Below are 13,804 nucleotides of genomic sequence, written 5' to 3'. Positions count from 1 at the left end.
GCATACGATCGCTCTCACAACCACTGCACCATTTGATCTTCTCACCTTCACGGCTAACTCACAATCATGTCTCGACGAGGCGATACGATGTACGAAGAGCGGGAGTTCTATGCTCGTGAGGAACGTCCACCACCCGCTCGAACTCAAGTTCGTGAGCGCGAGAGGGAATTTGAAGAGACAGATACTTACTCGAGACGTGGTGGCCCCGTGCGTGACAACCGACCGGATTTCCTGCGCGACGATTATGGTAGAAGCGATCCAGGCCAAATGGTTTTGCGAGAACGAGAGACCGAAATAAGCAGACCTCTGGAACGACGACCACGATCACCTTCCCCGCCAGTTCGAATCGAGCAGAGGACCGAGAGGATTGTTCGCCGCAGGTCGCCCTCCCCTCCACCAATTCAAGAGACCTACCGTTCGAGGGTGGTCGAGCGAGAAGGACACCGCTCTCCCTCTCCCGTCAGAATTGAGCGCACCGAGAGATTTGTCCGTCGCAGATCCCCATCTCCGCCGCCAGTCCAGGAAACCTACCGGTCTAGAGTTGTTGAGCGAGAACGCGAGAGACCTCGATCGTATTCCCCTCCTCCACCACAGCTCCGCGCAAGAGTGACCGAGACTCGAGAGAGAGTACGAGAACGATCCCCATCTCCTCCCCCACCAATTCGCTATCGTGAGCGCGTTGTCGAACGCGAACGTGAAAGATCGCCATCTCCAGTCCGAATCGTCCGGGAGCGGGAGAGAATCGTTGAGCGAGAAAGAGAACGTACACCCTCACCACCTCGTACCGAAACCATTCGGATCCGAAATATCGAGCGAGAAACCAGGCGGGCCCCATCACCTTCGCCATCGCCATCGCCCTCTCCTCCCCCAGCTCCAATTCGAGCCCCTCCAATCCACCAAGAAATTATTACTCATCATAGACATATTGATCATGGTACCTATAGCCTTCTCAAGTCTCAGAATTTTAACCCGCTGACACTCACCAGGATTTGAACGTGCTGCACGTGTTCCAAGCCCACCTCCACCAGTCCGTCGCACGAAAGAAACAAAAGAAACCGATATAGACATTCATACATCTCGTGGTAACACAGAAATCGACATCAAGCAAACTCGTTCCAAAACCCCACAACCCACGAGCACATCCTTGGCTCGACGGGAAAATTTCTGGGATGATTTAGATATCGAAGATAAGGAGCATGAAAACTTGAGAATCCGCGATACGCGGCTAGAGTTAGGGAGGCGTCGTAGCATGAGCGCCCGACCAGATACACGCGAGCGTGAACGAGTAAAGGTTGATATCAAAGAAAGTTACGGGCGCGAAAAGGATAGCTACAGCAGGGACAGCATCCGAGACGAGGATGAGGCTGAATACTATCGCAGAAAGGTCGACGAGAGAGCGTATATTGGAGAAGCATATAATGGTGCCACGAAAGACTGGGCAATAGTCGATGTTCCACCGGGAACCGAACGAGTCCAGATGGACGGAATTGGTGGCGGTAGCCAGGAAATTACATGGCAAAGATATAATGGAGTGCGACGAAGCAAATTTATTGCTGACCGTGAGGAGCGGCCTCGCATTCCTGAGCGTCAACCGGAGCGTCAGCCTGAGCCTCGAATCGAACGTGAACGAGAGAGGATTGAGATTCGGGAACGAGATGAGCCTAGGCAAGAAACCACCGGTTTTGAGATCGAGATATCTAGTTCGAGCCGACGGCCAGATCCTCCGCGCGAACCCAGTCGTCCTGCATATGAAAGAGAGTATGAGAGAATCGAAGAAACGACCAGTGATCGTCGAGTTGGCATGCCCCGACCTCCGCCAGCTCCCAAGCAAAGAAGAGGGGACCTCTGGACCGAAATTACAAAGGACTTGGTGGTAGAAGATGCTATCAAGCAACTCGGATATGATTACGAAGAGACTGAATTCTTCTATTACATCATCCAATATTTGCGCTATGTACGTATTGTGTTTGCTCGATAATGAACACCTAGTTCTTACATCACTAACTATTTGTAGGAGGATGTTCTCGAGCTTGTGGAAGTTTCCGAGCACATCAAAGCAGAACGACAACGCCGAATTCGTGAAATCGAACGGGAGCGGGAGCGATTCGAGCGCCGCGCTAGGGAACGCGATGACTGGGAGCGGGCCGAGAGACGAAGAGAGCGAGATCGTGACAACGGTTATGATGATGAACGAATTATCGAACGGGAGATTATCTACGATGGCGGCGGCGGCGGGTCACGACGCAGACGAGGCGGTTGGTAGACGTCGAATAACGAGACAACGAAACGCAGAAACGGCTTTCACGATTGCATAGCGATGATTCGCGACTCACTATCAGAATACTATATCCAAACATATTCGGTTCATATTACTATTTTCAGATACCACAGTCCCGATGTACGTCATGATATATTTGACGATTGTTTTTGTTCATAGTTGTGGCTACTCATATATGAGCGTGGCGTTGGATGATGTTACGACGCTGAAAGGGCGAGGTTGCTAGGAGCGCCGGGAATTTCTTATACGTTGGATGTTCTTATATTTTCTTACGAATTGACGAAACTTACTTTGATGTGGTTTGCTTCATACTTGTCTCTTGCTTTTCTGCTTCCAACCGTGCTTTATGTCCATACCATTGCGCTTTTCAGCTAATACCAGGTTGACTTGCTTATTCAATCACTCGCGCTTTCCTGGTTTCGTTGATCGATGTTGAACGAACGAAATTTAGATTGTCTATCAAATCACAGCACGACGACCGAATCGACTGTTGCTTGGTCTCGAGAAGCATCCAGGACCCTTACACTTCAAGTCAAACCAATTCAGCACCGTCTCCGCATCCGTCTGAATATTATGCGTCACTCCCTTTGCCTTCGTCGCTCGGAACCTCTCTACACCCCCAACACTCCAACTCTGCGTCGTCCACCCAGCATTAATATCATTCTCCCTTACCACCGCCGTCACATTCCCCAATCCCAAAACCGCCGTCCACTCTTTAATCTCCTCCTCCAAATTCTGCACCGCAAGCACCTCATCCACCGTCCCATGCAGAACATGCATCTTCGGTCTCCACCCCTTATACCCTGGAAACCCGCCCTCTACAATTCCTTTCCACTCCCCCCCGCTCTTTACCACCTTCCCCGTAGCACAGGCATCGCTCCATGTATTCACACCCCCTTTAGCATCAGCATAACAGCCAAAAGCAACACCCGCCCAGGCGCTGCCCGCCGCGAACACATCTGGATACGCCCCTAGCAGGACGTTCGTCATCATTGCGCCGCTGCTGGTGCCCATGGAAAACACACGGCGTGGATCGGCTTTGTATTTCTTGAGAACGTAGTCTACCATGCTAACTATACCCCGTGAGTCGCCGCCGCCGTTGTGCGTGAGCGTCGCTGGCGAGGAGACGTCCCAGCAGTAATCAGCCGTGTTGGGGGACGACGGGAAGATCATTATATAGCCATACGTATCGGCGAGGGTTGCGAGTTGCGTGCCTGTGAATGCGGCTTGCGCGCTCCCGTGGCACCAGCTGTGTTGTGTAAGTATCTTCTTACCTTTGTTTTAGAATGAGAGGACGTACTGTGGGTTTACCAGCACAGGCGGGTTCGAAGCCAATTTTGTTGGGATGTAGAGGTAGAACGACACATTTGAGGGATTAGGACCGAATTCTGAGTTTGGGATTTGGAGGAGTTTGTTTTGAGTTGCAGTTGCACTCGCAACTAAAAATGGCAAGATTGCTCGGAAGTACATCTTTACGGGTTCTCTAGAGTTTACGGTGGTCCTCAATTGACAAATTTCCCTCGAATTCAGGTTTTCTGGAGTTCATCTTATACTATCATCCATAGTGTGTAACACCCCACTATGTAGCTTTCAGCCTCTTCGATCGTCACTTTAGTTTCGGAGTGTCTTCCCCCGCGTGCGAATTTGGATAAATGGGGGAATTTATTAGATTGACGGAATATTTATCGCGGGTTCCGGAGTATTTCTTTATTGTGCATTAGGTTATGGTGAGGAGGTTGCTAATGCATCTCGCCAGGACGGTCGTCATCGTGGTGGTTTGAAGTGATGGAGAAGTGTGAGCAGTTAGGGTGAGACTAGTGGGTTTAGCCTATTCTGTAAGGTTGATCGAAGACTTGAGTCGTGAGATGGTTGAGTGAGGTAGTAGGAAATGTTTTGGAGAGCTGGTATTTTGTTATGAGTACTCGATCAACTGAGAGATAGACGTGTCTATCGTTGCTATGGCTAGGTCTTGTGATGATACTTTTCCTCACTTTGCTACTTAATATATCAATCAATTAATAATAATTCTCAAACATCCATTAATAGAAAAATACCGTTCAAAAGTCCAACGATCGAGTATATGAACAAACATGCTAAATCAAGAATGTCGATTCTGTCATCGACCAAATCCCATCGAAGCTACCGAACTGAATTGGTAGCAGGTAAGCCAGAATTTCTTATGTCTGGCATACTGCGGTAAGCACCAAGAAGAAGGGTTTGCATGGACGTATTTTCTGGATGCTCGTAATCTTTGTATTCAAGATTACTCTTCTAGTGAGTACCCAGGTAGTTGAGTTATTTCCATGGAACCGGTCGTCCTCGCTTAATCCTCGTCACCCCTGAAGTATCTATCGAGGGGTTGCATCCGAATAAATCAGTCAAGGTTACGGTCAAGCCAATCTTCAGATCAGGTTCGTAGAGAGGGAGCAGGAATGAGTGAAGGCATCAGCGTTACATTTCACACTGTGAGAGTCACTCCAGGTAACGTCAACTGGAGATTCATTTTCGGAGTAACAGAAGTATTTACTCTGTTTTCGAGAGGTTCAAGACGATAAAGCATACATTTTCGCTGTCCGACTGACAGCATAGTGCACAGCATCACAACAGATCCTCTCTTTAGATCAAGTGCATACTAATAGACGTAATGTGGAATTGATTAATTTCCTGAATGAGTGAACTCGGTAGGAATCACATACTTAATTCAACTGTTTTCTCTTACTAACATTAGTAAGAACTGAGCCTCTCCTCTCCTTATATATGCTGAAAATGTCCTCTTATTAAGTTCTCAGATTACATTTACAGAGTCGTAATCGCGATGTTTTCCCCTTTGTGTCGTGTTTCATGTTTCTTTCCTCGCGTAATTGTCGTCTAAATTTAAACTGCTGACCACCCTCGAGCCACCATGTTTGCTGAGGAAATTGCTGTCGAGATCGCACATCTTGGACTTGATCGAGGTTAGATTTTGCTTTCCTGCGAGTCTGTGAGAAATAAATTTGAATTGCCTCGCGCAAGCTCCTCACTTCGCACATTCAATCTACCATCCTTTTTTTTCCCTCGAAAAAATAATATATTCTTCGCAAACCTCACGTGGAAATCTCCATCCAAATCACGTAAACCTGCACACCACCAAAGCTCCCCGCCCTTCTGCGCCACATTTATCCCAACAAACACCAACAGTTTTAGAATCCCTCCTCCCGCAGGCCCCGCCCATAAATAACAGGCGCGAAATGACCGTGTCTAGCATCCCAGGATCCAGTATTCGAGCCAGCGTATCGCCATGGCCGTTACGCGCGACTGGCTTCGCTAAACCCTGAGCCTCAATTGACAAAGTCGCTTGCCAGTAGGAATGCGGGTAACGTATTTTTGTATGTTGGTGATTCCCGTAGGAGGAAGGTGTCTATTCATATCGAAGTGACAGTACAGCTTTGACCTGCTCGCTGACGAGGATGGAGGGGATTGATATAAGATATTGTCGCCGCATTGCTTGGTCTTTTGGAACGCTGACTTGAGATGTCATCTCCAAGATATTATTTCTTACTGTCTGTCGTTCACAGAGTCAATAATACAATCTCACTCGCTTCTCCTAGTCAATTGTTGTAACGGTTTTCTAGCATCTAGAATAACACGTTCTCTTTCCAATTTCTTCACCGATCATATCAAAATCCACAACCATGAAACAAACACTCACCATCCTCTCCATCGCGCTCTTACACCTCATCTACGCACTACCAATCCCCCTATTCGGTCTCCCCGCACCCCAAACAATCACAATAAGATTCAACACGCCCACCGAAGACACATTTACAAGATCAATCCCCCTTTCGAAAGATATAACAACAGGTACGCATAACACGCCCAACTTTCTATAACTTTCTAACACATTTCAGACACCGAAATGGCGAACATGAAAATCTCATCAATCATGGTTCCACCACAAATAACATGTAATTTCAGTCGATCAACAGGAGGAGTGATCGTAGGGGGTTCGGGACCAGAAGTCAAAGTGCCGCATCTGGTGCAGGTTGTACCACCGGAGGTGTTGAGCCATGTACAGTGTTGGCCTGCGTGAGTTGAGAAACGTTGTTGATCATTGTAAATTTTGTATCTGTATATACTTGCCAAGAGCTTTTCTCGGGATTGTTGAAACCCGGGATCTGATATATCGAAGGGCTTAATGCACGAGGAAGGGATTGCATTCTCAGAAAAAGATGGAAAATAGACGAGAGGCTGCAAAGGCCAGGCGACATAGTTATGCATCGCCAGGTATATTGTTCTGGAGGTTTTGAGTGAGTAATGAGATGCTTCGCTCACTATTGTCAAAGGATGTTTTGGGAAAAGAAGTGCGAATGTCTGAGAAGACGTGTTAGCCGATACCAAATCTGTATGGTACATGTAGATAGTCATAAACAACCACGACGTCTCTTAAAGTATCTAGGTCAAAACTAGGTATGGAATAATCACCTTTGAGTTTATATGTACCAGTGCACTCACGAAGACAAGATTGGAGTTTGAAACCTACCTGAGAAAACTCGCACCAAACCAATGTCAGCATTGTCAAAAATTGGTCGGCAGAAGAAGATTATGAAGATACTTTGGGATTTTGGAATCACTTGGTCTCTCCTTTGGAGCAATACATATACGCTAGGGACTAACTGTTCCCTCTTCCCAATTCCAGCTTCCTACGCTCCAGCTCAAAACCCATTGATCCGACACCTTATGATGCCGCCCGGTTACATCAGAAGACTATTGATCCGATCTCCCAAAAAGGAATCTGAGCTCTATAAATTCAATAAACAACTCCATTTCTAACTTGCGAGCCATTTCCGAGTCCCTGCATTGCTCTTCAGCTAGCTCAGAAGCCAGTCCCAGTAATTGTGTTCTCATGCTGCGGTTTCTCCGCCTACTCTGTGCAGTTGCGTTCATCAAGATGAGACTGCGTTGCTCTGGTGGGAGCGCGAGAAACGTTTGAGGATCAAACTGCGGAGGAGTTAGTGATGAAAGTGGCGGTACTTGCGGTCTCTCAGCTTGTTGAGGTGGGAGGGTATTGGGAACGGTGGGAGGCTGAAAGTTACCCTGGTTTTCCCTGCTTAAATTCCTCCGACCTACAACACTTAGTTGTTTATTGGGATCTTCTGTCTCAGGTTCTTCTCTCCTTCCATTCTCCTCTTCTTGGCCGATTTTCATTTGCCGGGGTCCTTCGAACCATTTGACTGCTCCATGATTAAACCTCCATCCGCCCTCCTCCTTCACGCAAGGTAACCAGCACCATGAACCCACCGAAAGTGTTGTGATGGCTGGAACTAACAACCACGACCCATAGTTAGAATTTGACGCTTCTACTGGCCATTGTTGAGGAAAAAAAAGCACCAGGACCAAAAAGACAATATACAAACAAGATGCTGCTGCGAAGTAAGGACTTAGTAAGCCCAGCCTGAAGGCGCCTGGGGTAAAATCTTTTTGGTTGAATTGTCGCAAGAGGATTGGGAACAGGTAAGAGATGTTGAGGGCCATAGCTGAAGAAGCTCCGAGGACTTGCAAAGGAATCTTCGGCAGCATAGCAAACAGAGATAAGAGTATCGATGAGCCGTATACAAGAATTGCGGCGTGAATTGGTATGTTCTTGGTCTTGTTGATATGCATTAAAAAACTTCTGAATGGGAGAAAACCATCGCGGGCTAGGGAATACGTGACGCGCTGGGCTGACATGAAGGAACTCGTTGCGGTGAATGTCCCGCTAATCCACAAGAAGACCAAAACAACACAACCCGTGGTTTTTTTCCCGACGATTTGGATGAGATATTCGGCCCAGTCATTGGTGTATTGCTCAGTATAGATACTTTCTAGGTTTGAAACTGAGGCAAAGAGCACACAAAGTATCGGGATAGAAAGGAAGTAGGCTAAGAGCGTAGCACACCACATTCCCCTTGCAACATTCTTACTGGCGTTCTTGGTCTCCTCTGAAATATGGACACTAGCATCAAAGCCAAAAAAGACCCAGAATGGGTATAAAGACGAGACAACCCCAGCGTAGCCACCTGAAAGGTGATTCTTAGTATTTGTATTGATTCCATTATGCGTTTCGTGGAACGCCTCGGTGTTAACCTTGCAATTGCCAGATCTGGTCGTGCAAGCAATCGGAAACCAGAACTGGAATGCGACTCACAGGAATATGAATATTAATGTGGCAAGACAGAAATAAAGACGAATGAGTTTCCGATGCGAAATGTTAATGAGAAAAGCTAATGTCAAAAGTGCCATAGTGAGCCCTGTTGTGACTCCCTAAATTGTATGGGTCAGCATTTATTGGGATTATGGGTCTGTGCTGGACAGTAATCAACCTACTCCTCTCCTCAAAGATTCCTTTTCCCCGAACCACGGCTCAATCCCTTTTGGTGAAAGGAGAACTTCAAAAGCGGAGATGAGAAACCTTGTCGCAGAAATTTGGGATGCAGGGACAACAAGGATCTAAAACATTTGAGTTATGGTCGAGTAACAAAAGAAGTCGGCAAACTTACCCATCCAGTCCAGTTCCACCACCCAGTCAGCCATGAAAGGAATCGCCTGCTTAAATATTAGACGGCGCACGGAATTCACAAATGAACCAACGCACCCATGATTGCCGCCTAGTTGGGTTGACCAGAAGTATATTCCACCTGCGACCGGAAGAGATGAAGCAATTTCGGCCATAGATAGACTGACAATAACCGCCAGGCATCCCACGACCAACCAGACAATGAAGGCAGCTTTTGGACCAGCAATAACTACCGCCCAGCCAAAGAGAGAGGCTAGACCGGAGACGAAATTGATGGTCTTATCATGTGTCAATAAGAAGCTATTTCTCAAAATGACATCAGTTACCTCGTACCGTAAAAGTTAAAGCCCTGTTGATAGTCATTAGCCTTTGATCTTTCAACAGATTTGGAAAGCGGACTCATTACCAGCTCTCAAAGACCGTCAAATCACGCTTGAACACTTTTTTCACCCCCCAAATTTTTAAAAGCTTATCATCTGATGGCTCTTGATACCCTGGTGGTGGGAGCATCTCTAGCCGGTTTTTTATGGATCGCCAATTGTACCGACTGTTTTCTTCGGTTCTTGGAAGTTCGTTTGCATTTTCAGTCGCCGTGGCTGAGTTAACACCGTCTTCAGCTCTCGGAAGCTCGTTTACATCTTCAGTTGCCATGGCTGGATGATCTGCCGACATTTCAAGGAAAAATATATGAACAGTAGCAGGTAAGAGATTTTGCTGGAGCAAGTAATGTTTTGACTGTGGTGATGCTAATTAAACAGAGTGATCGTTGGGTATGCGTATGCGTCTATTGGCCCGAAGATTGTGATAAGAAGAGCGATGACCTGGAGAGATGAAGAAGGGTCAAACCAATGCAAAAACAGTCGCTCCCGGTAATTAGGAATCAATTGAGGAAAGAACGAGGGTCGGCCAAGCACAGAGAATACCCACACCTGTGTAAGGCAGATAGCCAGAAGGAAAGCGCGTTTGCGAACAATGAAGCCATGAGGTCAAGCGAAATATCTCGCAGTGCATACATAAGCGGCAGCACTTTTCGACTACGGGCTTCAACATACTCGCACCTAAGTATAGGGAAGGGAAATGCTCTTTTCTTGATAGATTCTGAAGAGAGTCCAAAAATAATTGACGAAATATCGGATATTTGGATGTTTTGTCGATCCCGTCGAATAAATATCAGAACTCGAGCCTGGTGAAACTTGAGTCCGGCTGATTCAACAATACCACTGCCCTTTATTTTCGCAAATAAGCTGTGTTGACAATAGATTCGGTAAAGAGCCATCTTTGAAGTGTGTCTCTTCTTCCATGCTGGGCCATCACTGCTGGAAATGCCACAAACTGTTCGAGGTGATCGACGAAGGGCGTAAATACTCAACGGATCAAGCTGCGCGCGACGAGTTCATGTATGAATGTAAAGCACGAGAATCAGAACGAAGTCTACAAAATGGGCCCCGCTTTTTCTCCGCCCGGGAAACAAAGAAACTCCGCCCCGACAACAACCTCCAACGTACTCTAACCCCTTTACATCCTTGATTTCAACCTCTTCCAAATTACCTCAATCTTCATAGCCATAATTAGATCCAACAGCGTCTCAGACAAATGCAATCTTCACATTATCACCATTCCAAAACTCCACCGGCGGTTGCCTTGCAAATTGGACTTCTCTCACCACCATTCGCCAGATTACGACAGACTGTGCGAAGATTAGCACAACATACAAATTACTTCGTGCCCGATAGTGCTTACACGAATCGTCGGCTTTGCCAACAGATGATACAGACTCGCTCCGTGATGCAGGATGAACCTCGGCTTGCAAATATTCTTCTTCTTTGGCATGTGCCTTCATGAGCTCGTAAAGTATATGCTGTCGCGCAGCAGTTTTATTTATTTCTGGCGACTCGTCCTGAAGCGAACCATTTCCGGAGATGAGCCTTTCTTGCAGACCTTCTGTTTGTACACTCAATTTCATGATCTGATCTTTCCATTTGTTATAATCTGAAGGATCCAAGGATGGCTTAGAAGTGTAAATGCAACACTCTATCGTCGTGGTCCGGGATGATTTTGGAGAGTAACATATTGTCATTATGGTCCCGGGACCTAAATGATGAGTTTCTGCGTTCATTCCAGTTGAGGCTGCCTTCTTTGTTCCGGAAAGGGCTAATGGAAGCCAGTTCAGCAGTCCGGTTTCCGGTTTCCAAGAGCTAAGAGTAAAGTCTACAGCTAAAGTTAGCGATGTTCGCCTTTTATCATTCCAAGCGTACCTGCCAGTTTCCAATTGAAGTCAACATCGAACTTCCATTCTTCAGCACTTTGCAATTTCATGTTACTCCAGTTCACACTCATATCTCTTGCTGATGTAGCGAGTTGAGCCTCGTCTACGTTCTCACAAGCCAGGTTGATGTACACCAATCCTTCTCTGATTCTCAATCTCACCCCCCACAATCCATTTTTGCTCTTGTCGAAGCCTGACACGTTATCGAACTCGGGCGCTTTGATCAGTTTTCCTTTCGTATCGTAAGCCCATCCATGGTAGCGGCAACCCAAGACGGCGGAGCTTCCACTTTCCTTCTTGGTGACCCGATATGCACGATGTCGGCAAATGTTTTGGAAAGCTCTGAGCATTTTGTCTTTTCCCAATATGAGGAGGATTGAGTATCCCGCGACTTCGAAAGTTCGATAGTCTCCGGGCTTTTTGAATCTACACGCATGGGTAGCCAGTAGCCAGTTCTGCGAATAATTAGAATTTCATCATTTATATCAACATCATTTTTCACCTTGCTAAATACAGCGCGTCTTTCAAGCTGGAAGAGTTTATCATCCGTCCACCAGTTCTGAGGCAGTACTGGAGCCAGAATATCATCGACGGCTGACAAACCCTTCTCAACCCGAACCACATCGCACGCTGATAGTTCATTAAGCACTGCCTTATCCGACCACTGGCTTGAAGTTCCCCTCTGCTTAAAACCTCCAAGCAAAAGAAATCCACATTTTAACATCAATATGGAGAGAAGAGGAAGAGCGAGAACAATCGTATACGAATGCACGTCATGCATTGTCATTGCGGTCGGGAAATTGCTAGACATGTTCGTTTATTCCTTGGGAGAAATAGTGCGCCGTCGAAGCATCGAACGAGTTCTTTGAAGCTAAAGTCATTAAATTCAATGAACCCCCGTCGATGCTATTTCTATTCGCACTGTGTTAGCTCTATTGAATAGCTCCATATCCAGATACGACCAAAGAATCTATCATTTAGTGTCTCAGGAAAGTCTACACATAATCCAACCTCCTGAAGCGGAACTGAAATCCATGTTAGGATCGTGATACTTTGTTCGGCTGTTTTGTTCCAATTCACCATCTGCACGATTTGGAGTCTAATTAGACCCCGCTCAGTGCGTTGTTGGGTTGATGCAGCATTATCAATATACTTGATGATTGGTTCGACAATGCAGCCTTTATCTGACGTCTCACGAACCAGTGTCTCCTCATTGGTTGGGCTTCCTGTCTGTATCTCTATGACTTGTGTAAAGCCACTTATGGGATGGGTTGACTGTTTTGGGATTAGCTCAACAAGACATCCGGTTCCAAGCATTTGGGAACTTTGTCCAATCAGCTCAAGACAACTGAGCGAGCCCAGCGACTCCGCTCGGAAATTCACACATATCATGATATACTTTAAATCCATAGGGGGGTTAAAATAGATATGTAGCAATGCTCCCTGCATTCCTCCGAGCTTACTGCCAACTTACTTTACCGCCACGATGGATTCATTAACTCGAACACTCCCAGCTTCGTGGTTCTGTAGCGAACCTTTGTATCAACTTGAACGCAAGGGAGTATTTCAAAAGGTGAAAACGTCTCCCTGATTTCAGTAAATGGGTCTCTTACTACAGCGCGCAGTCGTGGCATCTCTTGGGACCAGTCACCCGGTTTCAAGACAGGTCCAAGAAAGTCAAATATGAAATTGCACAAACCACTTTGATCGTAGAAAATCGAAGTCCCGAATCTGACGGAATTGGGAAAGATGGCATTGTGGTCTATGCAGAAGATCAAGTATGACTTCCCTTGATGTTCTCGAGTTTGGATTGACAACCAATCACCAGAGCATCGAAATCAAATCCCACTTCACCCCCAGCGGTCTTCTCTTCGCAACTCTCTCCACCAAAGCACCCGATTTCGACGACTACTTCACCGGTCTCGAAGACCTAATCAACAAAGTAGACTTCTCCAAGCTTCCCCATCGTCGAAGCATATCCTACGAAGGAAAATTCAACTGGAAAACAATGTACCGCCACACCCTTCCTTCTCAATCCAAATGTTGGATTGACAACTCTATTACAGTCAAACTACTAACAGCCCCAGGATCGACGGTTTCCAAGAATGTCTGCATTGCCAATACACCCATCCAACCTTCACAGCGCAGTACCCGCCAACAACCTACCTCGTAACCAACCACGTGAATTTCTCCCGCCATCTCAGCGATCCCTCCAAAACCACTACCTCAGACGGTTTATTCCTCTATTTCTTCCCAATCTGCACGCTTAACGTGTATGGAGGTGGTATGTCATCCTTTCGCACGTGTCCAAGTACGAAACCGGGCGTTGCGAGGATGGAATTCGATTACTACCATGCTGGCACGGACGAGGAATTCGAGAAGTATTACAAGTTTGTGAGACAAGTCGCGCTTGAGGATTTTGAGCTTTGTGAGAGGGCCCAGATGAATTTGGAGAGTGGCGTTTATGGGGAGGGGATTTTGGTGAGTGATCATTCCAAAGTGTGATGTGAGAGTGAACGTTGATGAGTTACAGAATCCGATCAAAGAGAATGGAGTTGCGTTCTATCAGGGGAGGGTTAAGGAGATGGTTTATCGGCAGCATGAGGAGGATCAGAAGGAGAGGGCTGAGATGGAGAGGATGGAGGATAAGTGCTCGGGACAGGAAGTCAATTCAGTTGAGGTACCAGTCAAGTGACACCTGACTTGTGTATTTTTGAAGGATTTTGAT

The 13,804-nt window shown here is 46.7% G+C and overlaps 6 protein-coding genes across 6 annotated transcripts; 3 read left to right on the top strand and 3 right to left on the bottom strand.

The window, feature by feature from the left end:
- Positions 1 to 66: 66 nt before the first annotated feature.
- GLAREA_09174 (uncharacterized protein) lies at positions 67 to 2,263 on the top strand (the record flags this gene model as incomplete). The annotated part of the gene is made up of 3 exons (XM_008078135.1): positions 67 to 934; positions 987 to 1,954; positions 2,015 to 2,263. The coding sequence occupies 3 exons, from the start codon at positions 67 to 69 to the stop codon at positions 2,261 to 2,263; spliced, it is 2,085 nt and encodes a 694-aa protein (XP_008076326.1).
- Positions 2,264 to 2,737: 474 nt separating this feature from the next.
- Positions 2,738 to 3,748, bottom strand: GLAREA_09173 (alpha/beta-Hydrolase; the record flags this gene model as incomplete). Its single annotated transcript, XM_008078134.1, has 2 exons — positions 2,738 to 3,527; positions 3,579 to 3,748. The coding sequence occupies 2 exons, from the start codon at positions 3,746 to 3,748 to the stop codon at positions 2,738 to 2,740; spliced, it is 960 nt and encodes a 319-aa protein (XP_008076325.1).
- A 2,201-nt stretch (positions 3,749 to 5,949) lies between these two features.
- On the top strand, positions 5,950 to 6,347 carry GLAREA_09172 (uncharacterized protein; the record flags this gene model as incomplete). Its single annotated transcript, XM_008078133.1, has 2 exons — positions 5,950 to 6,118; positions 6,166 to 6,347. The coding sequence occupies 2 exons, from the start codon at positions 5,950 to 5,952 to the stop codon at positions 6,345 to 6,347; spliced, it is 351 nt and encodes a 116-aa protein (XP_008076324.1).
- Positions 6,348 to 7,021: 674 nt separating this feature from the next.
- GLAREA_09171 (amino acid or gaba permease) lies at positions 7,022 to 9,482 on the bottom strand (the record flags this gene model as incomplete). Its single annotated transcript, XM_008078132.1, has 7 exons — positions 7,022 to 8,396; positions 8,442 to 8,557; positions 8,621 to 8,743; positions 8,794 to 8,839; positions 8,889 to 9,088; positions 9,144 to 9,159; positions 9,217 to 9,482. The coding sequence occupies 7 exons, from the start codon at positions 9,480 to 9,482 to the stop codon at positions 7,022 to 7,024; spliced, it is 2,142 nt and encodes a 713-aa protein (XP_008076323.1).
- A 938-nt stretch (positions 9,483 to 10,420) lies between these two features.
- GLAREA_09170 (ISP) lies at positions 10,421 to 11,887 on the bottom strand (the record flags this gene model as incomplete). Its single annotated transcript, XM_008078131.1, has 4 exons — positions 10,421 to 10,497; positions 10,551 to 11,018; positions 11,066 to 11,531; positions 11,579 to 11,887. The coding sequence occupies 4 exons, from the start codon at positions 11,885 to 11,887 to the stop codon at positions 10,421 to 10,423; spliced, it is 1,320 nt and encodes a 439-aa protein (XP_008076322.1).
- A 675-nt stretch (positions 11,888 to 12,562) lies between these two features.
- On the top strand, positions 12,563 to 13,771 carry GLAREA_09169 (Bet v1-like protein; the record flags this gene model as incomplete). Its single annotated transcript, XM_008078130.1, has 5 exons — positions 12,563 to 12,649; positions 12,702 to 12,854; positions 12,905 to 13,086; positions 13,164 to 13,557; positions 13,610 to 13,771. The coding sequence occupies 5 exons, from the start codon at positions 12,563 to 12,565 to the stop codon at positions 13,769 to 13,771; spliced, it is 978 nt and encodes a 325-aa protein (XP_008076321.1).
- Between the last annotated feature and the right edge of the window lie 33 nt (positions 13,772 to 13,804).

Source organism: Glarea lozoyensis (genome assembly GCF_000409485.1).
Source record: "Glarea lozoyensis ATCC 20868 chromosome Unknown GLAREA1, whole genome shotgun sequence".
In the NCBI taxonomy this organism is placed as follows: Eukaryota; Fungi; Ascomycota; class Leotiomycetes; order Helotiales; family Helotiaceae; genus Glarea; species Glarea lozoyensis.
Note: the sequence above shows the minus strand (reverse complement) of the source record. Positions and strands in the feature narration are given on the sequence as shown.